Source organism: Meles meles, chromosome 11 (genome assembly GCF_922984935.1).
Source record: "Meles meles chromosome 11, mMelMel3.1 paternal haplotype, whole genome shotgun sequence".
NCBI classification, from domain to species: domain Eukaryota; kingdom Metazoa; phylum Chordata; class Mammalia; order Carnivora; family Mustelidae; genus Meles; species Meles meles.
In genome coordinates, this window is record NC_060076.1 from 61,226,294 (window position 1) to 61,244,330 (window position 18,037).

At 37.1% G+C, this 18,037-nt stretch overlaps 1 protein-coding gene across 49 annotated transcripts in view; it reads left to right on the top strand.

Annotated features, from left to right (window-relative positions):
- PTPRD (protein tyrosine phosphatase receptor type D) overlaps positions 1-18,037 on the top strand; it is a 2,308,694-nt gene that overhangs the window by 2,146,681 nt on the left and 143,976 nt on the right. For all 49 annotated transcript variants that reach the window (XM_046022098.1, XM_046022091.1, XM_046022095.1 and 46 more), the window contains 2 exons: positions 10,341-10,431; positions 16,002-16,211. In XM_046022098.1, the coding sequence (XP_045878054.1) occupies positions 10,341-10,431; positions 16,002-16,211 (301 nt within the window). The remainder of the gene's footprint in view (positions 1-10,340; positions 10,432-16,001; positions 16,212-18,037) is intronic.

Here is an 18,037-nt window from a genome sequence, read left to right on the forward strand (position 1 = left end):
AATGTCTTTAGTGACTTTTTACCCAGTTGGCTTGGTAGAATGTGTTAGATATTATTGAGAAAGGCATTTTAGTCCTTTGGTGGTAGATTTTTGGTTCATTTTCAAATTCTGAATGAGTCGAGAATATTGTAGAATATAGTCTACCTTTTAGTGCTTTTCTTTAGCTTGTTCAGTTTCCCTCTTTGTTTTATTTATGTACTTCCTCCTCCTATATTTGAAATAGGAGTCAGGGAAAAGAGGTAAAACTTTGGCAACAAAGAGAAGAGACCATTTCAAAACATAAAAAGAAAGCAAATGACTGGGGGGGGGGGATGTGTTCTAGAAATGAATTAAAGATTCCCAGAAATATATTCCAGTCACTCTGGGGAAAAGAGCAAAAGACAAAACTAGGAAAATCCTTGAATGGGAAGAGTATCAGAACCATAGGAAATGAAAAACAAATATCCTGTTAGAAAAAAACAAAACAAAACAAAAATGCTAAATAATTTATAGACATTGGACTTTTTTAAAGGATAATAACATAAAGCTACCAGTCCTGTCTTTGTGTGGCACAGTCCATTATTATGGGCAGCTGTGAGCTATGCTGTGCCACTTGCAGCAGTTGGCAAGTTAAGAAATTAGAAAGAAATGTAGCTTTTTGTTCAATATGCCAGGGGAAAATGAGGAGAGAAAACAGGACTGATACCAGAGCTGTGGGCGGGGTTGCTAACTTGCATTCAGGTGAAATCTCTTTAGAAAAATTCTTCCAATTTTATTTTCTAGTAAAATGAAATTGTGGTGATTGAAGGCTGTTTTTATCAACAGAAACCATGTTTTCTCATTTCTGGCCAAGGTAATTGGGAAGTCTTGATCCCTACCCCCAACTTCCTACAACTCAGAAACAAATCTCTCGTAAACACAGTCGAGGCTCATTGCTTCTGTATTCTCTCATAAGTGGTTTTTTTTGTGTGGAGAAGTGGAGAACCTCCCTTAGAGAAAGGCTACATTTCTTGTGAAATAGCTCTGTAGGTGCGGCAGGTTCTGCCCTCAGGAATTTGCAGTGCTTCAACCTTCTACTTGGTTAGATAGACTTGGGGGGCAGAATGCGAGTTGGAAAATCTAGCAGTTCTACCATTATTCAGAAGCAAGTTGTGACAAAGTGAACTTCCCTGAGTCTGTAGAGCAGGATTTTAGTCTGGGTGGTAAGGAAAAATGTACCACACAGACTGCACTAAAAGATAAGCTGCCAGAAGTTACCCAACGTAAGTTAATTTCATAGTAATCATTTTATATTTATGAAAAATAGAAATGAATAAAAGCATTTTGTGAAATTCTAAATGTCTTTGATCTAACTAATTTGGCTTTCAGGTTGGCCTACTTTTTCCTCTTTTACAGAAGATATTCTTGGAAACATGGTTTACAAAGGTGCTTCATAAAATGTGTGCACTATTACTAGCTTAATATATTAATGTATCATCTGTTTAAGGTTTAATGAGAAATAATTCAGTCATCACATGGTTGTCAACTGCAGTGATAAAGATTTAAACTTGTATAGTGCTTTACAGTTTACTGAAGACTTTTGAATGTTTTATTTAAGTCTCAAAATAACCCTGTGAGGTAGGTATTCATGCCATTTATGGGTGAGTAAAGTGAGGCTCAGCCTGGCCACAATCATAAAGTTAATATTAAGAATAGCTGTAATAATTATGGGGGGGCTTACTAGTTGCTGCTCAAGGGCATTGCACACAGTAATTGATGGACTCTTCACAAGGAGGGTGTTTCACATTTTTATGGCTAAGGAAGGTTCGACATGAGTTAACATAGCCTGGCCACACAAGAGCAAAGCCAGAGAGGAAAGATTTGACCCCCAGCAGTCTGGCTGTAACCCCACATGTTAAACCATGACTTATATGAACCATGACTTATACGAACCATGATTTGTTGGTCTGATCAGGACATTTTTTCCCCCTAGGACAATTGATAAACCATTAAGAACTCAAGGACAAGTAAGAATAGACAGAACTGGCCTAGACAATCCTTAGAATGAGGCACCATTAGGCACATATGCAGTCAAAGATCATGGAAATGTATTAGTGTTATGGAGCAATAAGATCAGTATTGTCATGAGAATTCAGGTGAGAGGTAAAGGTAAAGGGAGAAGTTTCCCGGAGCCCAGCATTATCATCCACCATTTTATAAAAAAGGAAAATGAGGCTTGCAGCAATTAAGTAATTTTCACTTGTCTGACAACACATAGCCAAAAAGATTGAAAACTTTAATTTACACATAGAGACTGGAAAGATCGTTCAACCTGCTTTGGGTTTTCTATGGTAAATTAATTTGATTTAAAAAATATATACCTAAATAATCAAAACAAATATATATACATATACATATATACATATATAAAATATGAAGTTATGCAAAGAATGACATTCATCATTAAATTCTGAGACAGATTTTGACCTAGTTAAATAATGAGTTTGAGAATGCTAATACATTCTGCTAATACAAAAAGCCTAGCTGAATTTGAAGAGGGACCACTACAAACACTGGAGCTCGCCTTCCCAAATAATTATATGGAGCTGGGTCCCCCTTGGTGATAACATATTAAATAAAATTAGTAAAACTTTACTTAATATAATTAAAATTCTGAAGATTAGATTTAACCTATCTAATTAAATCTAATATACTGGGAAAACATAGCTTACTTTATAAGTAGTCAGAGCATTTGCAGATATATTGATTCTGAAGTTATTTATTTTTCTATTAGTTTAATAGTTAAAATCTATTTCAAAAAATGTATTTTGAGCTTACCTTCAAGCTTGAGTTAGATAGGTGAAGCATAGTGTAAACTTTAATTTTATCCATATATAAAGCTGATCTATACCCCAAAACATGTTTTTTTTCTATTTCAAGCAAGTTCTTTCAGTTCACATAATTTGGTTGGTTTCAGTTTGTAGAGTACATCTTAGCTCCCCATTTCACTTTTCCTATCTGAGTCATCTTTTTTTTTTTTCTCCTTATTCCCACATGATATTAGAATAAGAATCATTACTACACTTGTAAAGAAAAGAACTTTTACAAAAAGCAGTATATTTTCTATAAACAGTATTTGGTCACATCATTGCTGGTTTGAAGAAAGGAGAAAAAGCTGGATTGAGATTGAGAGTTGAAAGTTCTAGGAGGGTACCTGGGTGGCTGGGTTGGTTAAGATATGGCCTTCACTTCAGGTCATGATCCTGGAGTCCTAGAGATGAGTCCCACCTCAGCCTCCCTGTTTAGCAGGGAGTCTGCTTCTCCTTCTGACCCTTTCCCCCCTCATGCTCTCTCTCTCAAGTAAATGAATTAAATATATAAAAAAGAAAGTTCTCAGAGAGAAGAGATCGCAATGTTTTGACTCCCTGATTTAGGGGATATACATGTTCTCAAAAGCCGCCTTTCCACCCACTTCCACTTTTCAATGGAAAAAGAACTCTGTGATAAAACAGCAGAGATTAAAAAAAAAAAAAAATCCAGGGAATTTATATGTACATTTGTTTTAGCAATAATTTCTAAATATGTCTTACATAGTATAAAAATTATAGACTAATTAAGACCATATAATAGGGGAAATGGAACTAATCAGAGAGGTCAGAAAAGGCTTCAATTAGGAAGTAAAAAGTGAGTTGTTATTTGAAGGAAAAGAGGAGTTAACTTTGGACTTATGAAAGTGACAGAAGGTTCTAGGCAGATGGAACAGAATGATCAAGGGTTTGATGACAGAATAGACCAAAGTAAATAAATTCAAGAAACTGAAAGCCCATCACAGTGTAGCTTCAAAGGGCATGGAGAGATGGATTCAGGCAAAATTCTGCATGAGACTTTGTGGCGTTTCTACTAAGAGCAATGAGAGTCCACTCAAATGTTTTTAATCTGTAAATGATACAATCAATTGTCTATTGCAAAATGAAAATTTCAGAGACTGGACTAGAGGCAGTTAAGTTCAAAGATGAGAGAAAGTCAGGGGACAAAGGTAGCATGAGACGTGGAAAGAGGCAGAAGTGGTGGCTGCAGGGATAGGAAGAAGCAAATGGACTATAGATAGAGTTTGGAAGTAATAGGACTTGGTGACGCTTTGGATATGAGAGAAGGAAAGAGTTAAAGCAAATTGTCAGTGATAACACCTAGTTTTATAGCAAATGGATCATGGTACAATGGTGGAAGACTTATTTTGGAGGCATATCCTTAGTTTTGTTTTAACCACAGTAAATTTAAAGTAGTTTTGTGAAATAGACATGAAGATACGGAGTTGGAATTAGATAAACCTCTAGAGTTCAGAGGGAGCATTCTGGAATGAAGATATGAATCTGCAGATAATTTGCGTCTAGGTGATAACTGATATCCTGTGCTAGAATGAGACCATGTAGGAAGAAGAGGGAATAAAGAGAAATCCTTGGCCTGATCTTCAGGGATTCTCCCATTTAATAGTAAGGTAGTAGGTAATAAATTCTGTTAAAGAAATAAGGTTCTATCTTCCCGTCGTTTTAGATAGAACCTTATTTCTTTAACAGAATTTATTACCTACTACCTTACTATTAAATGGGAGAATCCCTGAAGATCAGGCCAAGGATTTCTCTTTATTCCCTCTTCTTCCTACATGGTCTCATTCTAGCACAGGATATCAGTTATCACCTAGACGCAAATTATCTGCAGATTCATATCTTCATTCCAGAATGCTCCCTCTGAACTCTAGAGGTTTATCTAATTCCAACTCCGTATCTTCATGTCTATTTCACAAAACTACTTTAAATTTACTGTGGTTAAAACAAAACTAAGGATATGCCTCCAAAATAAGTCTTCCACCATTGTACCATAGGAAAGAACCTAGATGTCCATCAACAGATGAATGGATAAAGAAGATGTGGTATATATACACAATGGAATACTATGCAGCCATCAAAAGAAATGAAATCTTGCCATTTGCGACAACGTGGATGGAACTAGAGCGTATCATGCTTAGTGAAATAAGTCAATTGGAGAAAGACAACTATCATATGATCTCCCTGATATGAGGACATGGAGAAGCAACATGGGGGGGGTAGGAGATAGGAGAAGAATAAATGAAACAAGATGGGATTGGGAGGGAGACAAACCATAAATGACTCTTAATCTCACAAAACAAACTGGGGGTTGCTGCGGGGAGGTGGGATTGGGGGAGGGGGAGCGGGCTATGGACATTGGGGAGGGGAAGCGAACCATAAGAGACTATGGACTCTGAAAAACAACCTGAGGGTTTTGAAGGGTCAGGGGTGGGAGGTTGGGGCAACCTGAGGGTTTTGAAGGGTCAGGGGTGGAAGGTTGGGGGAACAGGTGGTGGGTAATGGGGAGGGCACGTTTTGCATGGAGCAGTGGGTGTTGTGCAAAAAGAATGAATACTGTTACGCTGAAAAAATAAATAAAATGAGAAAAAAAAAAAGAAAAAAAAAAAAAAGAAATAAGGTTAATGTGGTAAGAGATGTTAAGTGGAAAACCAGGAGAATTGGGTACAGAGAAATAGCTGAGAATGTTTAATGGAGGGTTTCATTAATATTTTCAAATTCTGCTAAGAGATCACGTAAGACAAAGGTCAAAACTCTTCTTTGGTACTGTCCTACCAAACTCACTTAGGACGCTGGCATGGGCAGTGAGGTGGGCTAATGAGCCAGGAGCTAGAATATTATTGCCTGGAAAGTCAGAGGAAGATGAGGTAATGGAGAACAGCAAGAAACACAGATCTCCCCAGAATTCGGGTAGTAAGGAGTAGGATAGAGCAAGAAAGATGACGAGTGGAATGTGGTTTGTTCATTTTTTATTTATTTATTTATTTTTTTTTTCCCCCTTTTATTAATTTTTTCAGCGTAACAGTATTCATTCTTTTTGCACAACACCCAGTGCTCCATGCAAAACGTGCCCTCCCCATCACCCACCACCTGTTCCCCCAACCTCCCACCCCTGACCCTTCAAAACCCTCAGGTTGTTTTTCAGAGTCCATAGTCTCTTATGGTTCGCCTCCCCTCCCCAATGTCCATAGCCCGCTCCCCCTCTCCCAATCCCACCTCCCCCCAGCAACCCCCAGTTTGTTTTGTGAGATTAAGAGTCATTTATGGTTTGTCTCCCTCCCAATCCCATCTTGTTTCATTTATTCTTCTCCTATCCCCCTCCCCCCCCATGTTGCTTCTCCATGTCCTCATATCAGGGAGATCATATGATAGTTGTCTTTCTCCGATTGACTTATTTCACTAAGCATGATACGCTCTAGTTCCATCCACGTCATCGCAAATGGCAAGATTTCATTTCTTTGGATGGCTGCATAGTATTCCATTGTGTATATATACCACATCTTCTTGATCCATTCATCTGTTGATGGACATCTAGGTTCTTTCCATAGTCTGGCTATTGTAGACATTGCTGCTATAAACATTCGGGTACACGTGCCCCTTCGGATCACTATGTTTGTATCTTTTGTTGAAAATAGAACTACCCTATGACCCAGCAATTGCACTACTGGGTTTGTTCATTTTTTAAATGTCAGGTATTTATACATGGTTGGAGACTAATAGAATTCAAAGGGGAGGGAGAAGTTGAAATATATGGGTGGGGGGTAATGATGCATAGTCAACTTCCTCAGAGAGCAGATGATGGGAACCAAGTCAAGAAAGTGATTGGCCTTCATGAATAGAGCCAGCCCCTCAACTGTACCCAAAGGACAAATTATGATTACGTATAGATGCAAGTAAACTTATAGTTTGGTAGGTGGAAGATGACAGAGTTCTAGTCTGAATGTTTTTATTTTCTCTTTACATAGACATAAAGATGTCTTCTAGTGAGGAGGTGAAGATGTCTAAGGTTTATGGCCTGGGTAGAGAGTCTGAAAAACTTGTACAAAATGGAAGGATGAGTAACTGAAGAAATTGTGGTGGGATGGCCAGGCAGCATTGAAGGCCTGAAGTTGCTGAATATGAATTTACAAAATCCCTGTACATAATTTCTCAAGCCCTATGCAGCTCCTTGGCTTCAGGCACAGAGAAGGGCAATTACAGATTTTAGGTAATGTAGAGTGGGAGATGTAGGCTCTAGCAGAGAAGAATCAAAGATCTAAGAGCCTCGGGTTATGCATGGTGCTCTTTGGAGCTTGAAATTACCAAGGATGGTGGCAGAGTTTGGGAGAAAAGGAAGACCACTGACCCTGGGGGGAAAAAGAGGGAAGAGGAGAGAGAGAGAGAAAGAAGGAAGGAAGGAAGGAAAAAGGGGGTTTCTGAAGAGCTTCGTAGATGACAAAAATCAGTGAGAGAAGATCATGATAATATAATAATATAGCTGTATTGTCTGAACTTCAAAAAAAGAGGCTCTTGTTTATTGGCTTTGCTTTATGTTTTTAGGTTAAGGGGGGAGGGAAAAATACCTGAAAGAAGCAACAGTGAGCCTGGAGGGAAACCCTAGGCCCTCCATCTGAGGTTTGCTGGGTGGGCGAGGGGAATGAATACACAGACCCATATGAAAAGCCTGTGAGGGAAGCAGGGTTGTCAGGGGGAAACCAAGCTTCAGAAAAGGCAACAATTTGGGTTTTTGAAAAGCCATGTTGCAGAGAACATGGCTGAAATGTGTGGATGTAGTTCCAGGCCAGAATGTCTTATAATATGGAGTTCCAAATTCCTGATGCCACATTTCTTTCAGTGTGAGAGCTGCTTTGAAGCGGCTTTACCTTGACTACTCTAGATGAATGCTTTGGACATCAGGAGACAGAAAAGCCATGCATATCCAGTCACACTGTTAATTACTTGCTATGGGGGAGGCTGTTCAATTCTTATCCCAGCCACAAGTTAAATGAACAGTTGGAGAGTACAGAAGAAAAGAATGGATTTTTTTTCCCTGTACAAGAATAGCAACTCAAGTATGAAAGCAGAAGAAAAATTAATAGAATTCATCATCTTAACCTTGATTTCTAAGATTCAGAAAGAGGACAATGGGAGCTCTTGATAATGTGTAGTATCATTACTTAGGTGGAGAGAAGCAGTCCACACTTAGTGCAATGGGTAGTGAAAAGCAGGTGGTTCCCTGATGAGTGTTTATCAAGTACATCTGCAGTGTTATTTTGTGTGCTCAGTTGCAGTCCCTGTCATTCTTCTCCAGGCTCATTTAACATGATGGACTTGTTTGGCAAATCCTTCAGGTGGTAGGAGGCTAGGAAGAGGAGGACACTTACTCTGGATTATGAAGTACAAGATACTGGCCTCTCTCACACACACCCCACCTCTTCTTTCTCACCCTCCTCGATCATCATGATTATTGGTGGGAAAGAAAATGGTTGTGTCAGTGATGTGATTCTGGGAGTCTGTTGATTAGTTGCTCAGATGGCACCATGGAGAGAATGTTCTAGTATAGTTGTCTGGTTTGACCTGAATTTTTTATTAGAGAGAAGAAAATGTTTGACAAGTCCCTGAACTTGCATCTCAGGGAATGTCACTGAGTCCTACTTGAATAACATAGTTCAGGTGCATTTCTCCCCCGATGGTGGTCAATACTAACAATAGTGTCTTGCATCAGTTTGGTGTGACTTGCCACACACTGTGCTTTCATTTTTCATAATGTACAACTGAGACTAAGGGATGTTAAATGATCTGCCCAAGATCATATGGCAAATTAGTGACAGAGCTTCAAAATTGTGGGCCAGATGTATCTCCAGATGCCACATTCTTCACCAAAACACTCTAAAAGAACACTAATCAATATCATGAAAGCAACGTGTGAAACTTTAGATTTTCTAGCAACTATAGCAAAAAGGACAAAGAAATAGGTAAAGTTAATTTTAACAGCATTATTTTTACATAATATATCTATAATATTATCATTTAACATATGGTCGCTATTAAAAATTTGTTGCCAAGATACCTTGCATTTACTTTTCATACATAGTTTTTAAAATCCAATGTCTTTAACACTGTGAACACATTTCAGTTCAGATGAGCCACATGTCTGGCTAGTGGCTACCATATTGGACAGTGCAGCTCTAGACTCTGCTTATGGAAACTGAGTCCTTTATCACAGGGTTTTACTGAGTTTATTGCAGGTTTTGTTTTGATATAAGTAGAAAGAGGCCTTCCTGTATGTGCTATTTTTCTCTGTGATATAATTCAATGCAAGGTTGGTGGTGCCCATCCTGTGGTCTCTTATCTTCCCTTCCTTCTCTTCTAAAAGTGTGTGTGCATGTATGTGTATATGTTCATTTTTACAAGTCTCCACAAAATAATGGGGTTTTAAAAGTATTTTATAATACAGAATAATGAAACAAAAAAAGAGCTAGACTATTGCCAAGGTTAAGATATATATAAAGGTTTGTATCCCCTATGTGTTTTAATTTGGGTCATAATTTAATCTCTCTGGATTTACCTTTTTGTTTACTGTCCTTATACAGGTTTTCAGAGTGCAAAATGATATTATACATTTACTATAATTCCTGAGAGGAAGCAATTGATATGTTAGCTATTATACACCTATATTTAGAGTTCTTATATAGTTACTACCAAAGATCAGGCAGAGTCACAGACCATGAATACAAAATCAGGATATGCAGTTTGTGGAAATTGTAAAACCATTGTTCAAATAGCCATATCTACTTGTGAATAGGTACCTTTATACTTACTAAAATTTTGGTTGACTATTCTTAATGAAAGTACTCAATTACTTTTGCTCTTCTTATACATTTATTTTTTGAGATCTATTTTGAAGGCCCTCAGATAGTGGTTGTCTCCAAATTTCTGCAGTATTTATCTTAAGGTTGCAACTTGATGGGTAGAAAACAATTATATTGTTATATAACTGTTATGAAATTATGGATAATTTTATGTATTTAATTTCTTATCCAAATAAAAAGTATTTTAGGAGTATATAAATGAAATCATTGTTGTAATCATCTGGACATTTGTATGAGCTAAGAGTAATTTTTATTATACAGTTTCTTTAAAAAAAAAAACTTGTAAATTGATGTCATAGAAAATACTTGGTTTGGCAGCTTGTAATGTTGGATTTCAGTGTAGTAAACTTGTATGTGCCCAGCACCAGGGTCTTAACAAACTGTTTCTGCTCTGTTTACAGTGCCTAATAAAGAGCAGTCAACCATGGTGGTATTAACCATACAAAATATTTGAGGTCACACATAATGGTCTACCCATGTTAGTTTTAAAATTGGACAAACAGGTGGTTATTCCTCATTAATGGACAAGTCACTCTGTATCCCTAATTTGCCTTCATTCTCAATCATTGGTCTGTGGAAGATTTAAGGACATATCCGTTTTCTTTTTCCTTTGATCTGACCTTAATTTTGTCTGTCCATTCTTGTGCAGAGGTTACTACATAATAATTGTGCCTTTGAAGAAATCTCGTGGGAAATTTATCAAGCCATGGGAGAGTCCAGACGAGATGGAGTTAGATGAGGTAACTACGTGTTTGCTGGCCATGTCTTTCATTAGTTACTTAATTTATTAAACATACTCTTCCTCTGTATGGGAGGAAGTCTAATCCAGGTGCTAACTTATGGCTGGTTGGTCAGCTGTTGGATGGTTCAGTGCTATGGGGCTGGTAACCTCTAGGGATCCCAACAAAGACCTTTTTGCTTTAATTAAAAGACATTTAGCTGCAGTAAAGCTTACAATGTGTCTAATCTTTGCTGGCTTTAATATTTTGCCCCTTGCCTCTTGTAAAACATGATGCAAGGTGTGGAAGTTGAAGTGAATTGTGAGCAAAGACTTAATCATCATTGTTATGAACTCCAAGGTCTGCTTCATTAGTGTAGTTTTAGCTGAAGCTGTTACAAATGCTAAATCACAATCTGCACCAGAATTCAACATCTGACCTGCTATGCGTTCTTGACCAGTTTCTCACAGAATTACACTGATTAGCATGTTTGCCTTATTCTATATTTTGTGGTATTTCAGAATCATAAAAATGCATTTAACTGCAGGGACAAAAAAGAAACACACATTCCCAATTCTGAGCCAAGAAAGAAATATATATATAGAACAAAAACCAGGGTGAACACTAAATAGTCTGATTTTAATTTCTGAAATCTTACAACAATAGTAGGTGCATTTTAATTAACATTCTTATGCAAAAAAATAAAAAAAAATAAAAACAAAACTTTTTTTTTTGTAAATTAATACATAGTATGCAGAATAAGCCCTAGGCATTAAATATTTTATTTAGATGGGAAAACTGATCAGAAAAGTTAAGCCATATCCCCAAAGGCCGAAGCAAGTTAATGGCTGTGGTTCAGTCAAATACAGGAAAAACTTTGCTGTTTTAACATGATGCTGGTTTGAATCACTTCAGAAAGCAAATTAAAAGGTCCCCCATTTGGGGACATATGAGATTTTAATTTGTTGAGTTTATTTATAACCTAGGTTACATCTTATAGCTCAACCTGTTGTATCCAAGTATTTTCTCCACCTTAAATTAGTGCAAACACAGCAAGAGAGAGTAGAAATCCTTAGCTGCCGTACAGGGAAGAGATGTTTATTTCATACATGTCTGCACTAAGGAGACTGTGATCTGACATATAAGGGCTGTTAGCTTCTTTTGGCAGACATACACCCTCTCTAGACATATGGTTCATCTTCACCCACTTCATTTATCTGAGTTAAACTTGATCAAGTTCAGAAGGGGAGATGAGTTCGAGGTTAGAATTTTTTTTTTAAATATTTTGACAGAGATCACAAGTAGGCAGAGAGGCAGGCAGAGAAAGAGGGGGAAACAGGCTCTCCGCTGAGCAGAGCGCCCAATGCGGGGCTCGATCCCAGGACCCTGAGATCATGACCTGAGCTGAAGGCAGAGGCTTTAACCCACTGAGCCACCCAGGTGCCCCTAGAATTATGTTTTTATTTCAGTATTTTATGATTACATAAGCATTAGAGGGGTGTAATTTGGGATATAATTTCAATAATGTCAATTAATTTATGTTATAATTTTTTTCTGTTAATAAAGCAGGAACAAAATCATTTGAACAAAATGAACAAAATCATTCCTATGTTAGAGGAATAGTAATCTCCCATCTGAATGTGAAATGTCAACTGATCTTTTGTAAAATTTTTTTTAAAGATTTTATCTATCTAATTGAGGGAGAGAGGATGAGTGAGAGAGAGAAAGAAAGAGAGAGAAGGAGAAGAAGGAAGGGCAGAGGGAGAAGCAGACTCCCCACTGAGCAGGGAGCCCAAAGTGGGGTTTGATCCTGGGACTCCAGGATCATGACCTGAGCTGAAGGCAGCCATTTAACCAACTGAGTTACCGAGGTACCCCCCCTTTTTAAAATTTAAATTCAATTAGCCAAAGTATAATACATCATTAGTTTCTGATGGTCAGTAATTTATTAGTTCAGTATATCCCCCAGTGCTCATAATATCATGTTCCCTCTTTATAGGTGCCCCTTTTATAAACATTTTGAAGCAAGGCATGCTTTTACTTGTAACTGACTAATCAATTAATTTTGAGATTGTTATTATTATTACTTACTATTTTAATCAGCTCTTGAATAAATTACTGAATTTAAATTCAAAGGTAACTTGTAGAATCTATGAATCTTTCCTCCTGTTAAAAACAAGAAACAGGGCACCTGGGTGGCTCAGTGGGTTAAGCCTCTGCCTTTGGCTCAGGTCATGATCTCAGTGTCCTGGGATTCAGTCCCCCCTTCCGGCTCTCTGCTCAGCAGGGAGCCTGCTTCCCTCTCTCTCTGCCTCCCTCTCTGCATATTTGTGTTGTCTGTCTGTCAAATAAATAAATAAAATCTTTAAAAAAACAAAAACAAGAAATAAAAAGCAAAAAATGACTTACCAAAGAATTAAGATCCAATCCAAAAATGATGTCAAATACTTTTAAATAATAACCTTTTCCTAGAAGTAGAACCATTTGCTAGCAATAGGATGCTGATTCTTTTTTATAGCCAGGTTTTAACCTCCAAAATGCATGGCAATGCTAATGGATTAAAGTATAGAGATATATGACATTGAACTTTCCTGCAATTAAATTCTATGGGTCTGTGCTGCTGATTCCCATAACAAAGGGTCATTTTAATCATCCCACAAGTTGTGGTGCATTAATCTGTATAATAGTTTGATAAAGAACATTTATTAATTCAAAATTTTGGGGTCAGGATGGGTTGTTTCCCACTTTTCTTACCGATATAATTGAGACCACATTGTAGAATTAATGGTGGAAGAAATAAGATATGCATTGACTGGAAAATGAAAATTATTTCTGATAAAAAACTAAAGCCCTTCATATATCTTTTGGAATTACCTCCAATACATTTTGTAGCTATTGTGTAGGGGAACAAATGAAACTAGGCTATGGCCTCACTTTATGCTTACTCATCCAGTTTCTGATCCCTACAGACATTTTCCCCCCTATCATGGCTAATAAAAGCATTGTTGTAATTTTATCTATAGCTTGGTACTGCCAGCTTTGACAAAGCAGTGTTCCTTTCTTAAATGAATTTGATCAAGTGATTTTTTAGAAAGGCCTATAATTCAAATCATTGAAACTATATCATCGAATATAATGGTGGCCTAAGGGGATTTCCACATGTATGCTTCACATCTAGGCCCATAAAAAATGGAAAGAGGCTTCCTAAACAGAGTCACTCTCAATATTATCTTCTGAGCTCATTCATCCTTTGTCTGGAGATAATCTCCACATAATAAATTCATGCACTGGAACTTCTGTTGTCAAGGTCAGACTGGGCAGAGCAGACGTTCATAGTCAAACTGAATTTTGGACAGAATGACTCATAAAATATTAGTTATATTTAATTCAGGGCAGGTCTTATAATATATCATAAGCTTTTCGTTGCATTTACTTCAAAGGCTTGCTGCTAAATAATGTGGTCATTTGTATTTGTAACTTCAACATACTGGGTAATTTTGGTGTCATCTGAGCACACTTGACCAATTTAAAATATAACACAGGAAGCATCCTGCAGAAATTAGAGCAACCCAAAGGGGCAGAGTTGATATTCCAGTTTTGACCTTAAGGAATGGCTGCATTACATCTAAGGAGCACCAAAAAACCCAAATATTTTATTCTAAGGTACTTTCTCTAAGTCTTCTAAAGAAACCTTAGCAAAAAGGTACTTTGGGGGATGACAGTGATATGGATGAATTATGACAGTTGCATACATGTGAAATATGGATAAAATCAAGGTAGGGTTTGATCAGTGAAATGGAAGAGGGGAACATAGTAACATAAACAACTGATGGTAAATGTTTCTGATTAACCAACTTCAAAAAGCTGTTCAGCTTTTCTGTAGTACATTTATCCTTAAAGTAATGGCTCATTGTTTACTACATATCAATAATAATATTCATAATGACTTTTCCAGTATACTGTTAAATATTTTGTATCAGAATTTTTTAAAAATAACATGTTATAGCTCATGTAATTTTCATTGCATTAATAAACTCAAAGTTAAAGAAAATATTAGAACATTATAAATTGAATTCAAAACAATGTGGGCACAGATGACCTATATATCCCAAAGAGTGTTCACATATTTGATTTGCATTTGACCTGCTGAATACATTTATTTTTTTTAAAGGTTTTATTTATTTATTTGACAGACAGAGATCACAAGTAGGCAGAGAGGCAGGCAGAGAGAGAGGGGGAAGCAGGTTCCCTGCTGAGCAGAAAGCCCGATGCGGGACTCGATCCCAGGACCCTGAGACCATGACCTGAGCTGAAGGCAAAGGCTTAACCCACTGACCCACCCAGGTGCCCCCAGCTGAATACATTTATAACTCTGTATAGTATGCCATCAGGTTCCCATCATAAGGATTTGATGTTTGCTGTATATAGACTCTGCAGCCATTATCACAGAAGCCTGGTCTTGGGAGCTAAACAGATATCACTCATTTGTTTTTTGATCTGTGATTCTACTTATATAACAAGAGTAGCATATAATTTCACCATAATGTTCCCATTAGTACCTTAACTTTATTTATTGAGTTAAAGATAATTTTCGTTCCCAAAAAAAAAAGGCATCACAGACTGCTGTAAACTTTTTCCCTGGTGAAATACCAATATATTTAAGGGAAGAAGACAAAGCTAACTTCAATATTACTTTGAAATCATTTATCATAAAATACTACGAATATAACTTTCTAATGAAAAAGGTGAAGGCGAACAGGAATATTGAAACATAAGTTCTACCTTTTTCTTTTTTAAAGATACATGAAGGATTATTGTGTACATGTGTTTGTTTGTTTTCTTCAGGGTAATATTAAACTCAATGTTTATCTACCCTGCCTCTTTCACCTGGGAAGAAAATTCAATGTCTCCAAGGAACTATCAGCTCCAGAAAAGTTAATGTGACTATAAATGGGAGAAATAAACAAAAAGGTTATTTAAGGAGCTAAGAAACCAAGTCAAGCTACAAATTATTAAATGAGTGACAATGTCTATTTAAAATAAGTTTCAATTAAAACTTGGTCATTGGATTCTATTTCTGGTGATTTGAGGGAATTTGTATTGTATAAATGATCTCATTACTAAAACCCATCTAACCTCTCCCAAAACTGATCATAACTAATGGTTTTAAATGGGGATACTATTTGTTTGATAAGTAACAGTAATAAAGCCTGCATGGCAGGCTTTTGTGACTCAAGCTGACTTTTTACTTAGGTTATAATGCACTCTTGCCCTTTGAGAAGATTTCATTAGGATAGACAATGATATGAACTACCATTGAAGGAAGAGTCTAATTGTCCTGTGTTTTAGCCTGAGCCTTGCAAGGCTACTTTACTTTACTTTACTTTAAGTCTAACACCTTACTTTAACAGCAAGACACGCATTTGAAATATAGAACTGAGATTTAGTGATGCTGACATGGTACATGAAATGTGGACAAATTGTATTTGAGCTGTTCCCAGGCCTGAATTAATTTCTCCCATTAAATAGTCATTAAGTTGGGTTATTGTTGTTTACATTTCTTTTTCTGTTTCCCACTTTTTTCCCTTAAGCTGCTTAAAGAGATATCTAGGAAACGCAGAAGCATCCGATATGGGAGAGAGGTTGAATTAAAGCCATATATTGCTGCTCACTTTGATGTTCTTCCTACTGAGTTTACCCTGGGGGATGACAAACATTATGGTGGATTTACAAACAAGCAACTCCAAAGTGGTCAAGAATATGTCTTCTTTGTGTTAGCAGTGATGGAACATGCAGAGTCTGTAAGTTAATTGTGCTGCCATCTCTTTCCTTTGGTATTCTTCCTTATTTCACCAGAATATGGCTATTTAGGGAGAATATGTAGATATATTTACCCTAATATATTTCTCATGAACTCCTAGTTATTTCTCATGAGCTATCATTAACTTAAATGGAGCAACAGGCTGCCTACTCTTTAAACACTGCTGAGTAAGCTGCTTGAGATTTCATAATAAACAAGGCCATGTCTCTGATGACATGGAATTTAGGTGGACTTTATGGCTTATAAAGTGTCAAATTGTTCGGATATTGTTCTTGAAACCATCAATGTGACACATACGGAAAAGAAGGTGATACCCATCACTGCTCAAAATCTCCTTCGTTGTCCTTTAAAAATGTTCTCAGAGAAGTTCATTTGATTTCAATAGGAACTATCAAGTTCTGCAATTAAACATAGTGTATTTCCAGGTAATCAAAAATACTGACTGAGGGTGATTGTGTTTTATTCTCCTGCAGCTCCCAGCGAACCCACATTTTCTACCCAGATTCATAGGAAGGTCTATCTAGGAAAAAGGCAAGCACAGTCAGCTTCTTTAATTATAGCAATTTACCAATGACTTTATCAGTGAAAAGCCAAGAATGTTAGAAAATAATTCAATTAAACAGAGAATTCCTAAGGTACTCTAAATAATGAGTTGTCTCCTTTTATGTAATTCATCTTGCTCTTATGTCGTTTTATGCTTCAGTTGCTGTGACTGTTAAAAAGAAGAGAGAGGGAGAAAGAGAGAGGGAGGAAGAGAAATTGTAGCTGGGAAGGGGGGTGGATTTTGAAGTGGCAGTTCACATTAACATTTAATATACATATTCTAACTGTATCTTTCTAATAGCGGCCTAAAACTGACAGGCGTGGCGGCTCGATTGGGCCAGTCACTTCCCGTATAGAGGAAGCCTGAGATGTATCAAAGATTTCTTCACCTCAGGTGTTAGCATATACAGTGGGGCTTCTCTTCAAATGACTGAAGGAATTCCCCCATGGAAAATCAAAACACAAAGGCAGCCTTTATGCCTGGTTTACCTTTGTGCACAGAATGTCATTTGAAAACAAAGTGACAGGCTCCCTGGAATTTTAATGCACCGATAGGCTTTCTCTTTTTAGTTGAAGGTTTTAAGTCAGAACATCAAGGGAATAGAATGTTAGAAATCATCCTTTTCTTTCTTGTTTTTAATGACTTTTAGATATTTGAACTAATTTTCTTTGCGTAGCTCTAAGACGTTTCAGAAAGCACATTCAGACCATTGAGGCAGATCAGAGAATTCAGCAAAGAAGAGAAGCCTCAGCGGACCGTGCAGGCTGATGGCACCACTGTCAGAGACTCTGGTTTGAATTCTCCCAGATGTTCCTAGTGTTCAGATATATAACCAGTGATGAAGAGTCTACCCCGTCCCTTAGTATGTCATTTCACTGTCTCATTAATTATGCAGTTTGGACTTTTTCCAAATAAATTATCTGAATTGTTCCTTTCCTACATCAGCTTTCACAGCAGTGTTCTTTATGTGTTGCTTTCAGGCCAGCACCAACTTTACAGAGAAAACTTGTATCCAACTAGTATAATGTTGGTAGTGATGCCATCAAAGTTTTATGAAAAATTGTTGTTAAGCACCTAACCACTCCCAGGCTAGGTTGAGAATTTTCATAGAGAAAATATCCACCCCCCCCCCCCAAGATGTGAGCTTTCCCTAGTAAATTACTGCCTCATATTAAGAGTATCAGAGGTCTGGTTTAGAAAGACCAAAGGCTATCATCCCCATGCATTGAGCAAGTTTTAATTTCCATGAGGCTAGTATCATT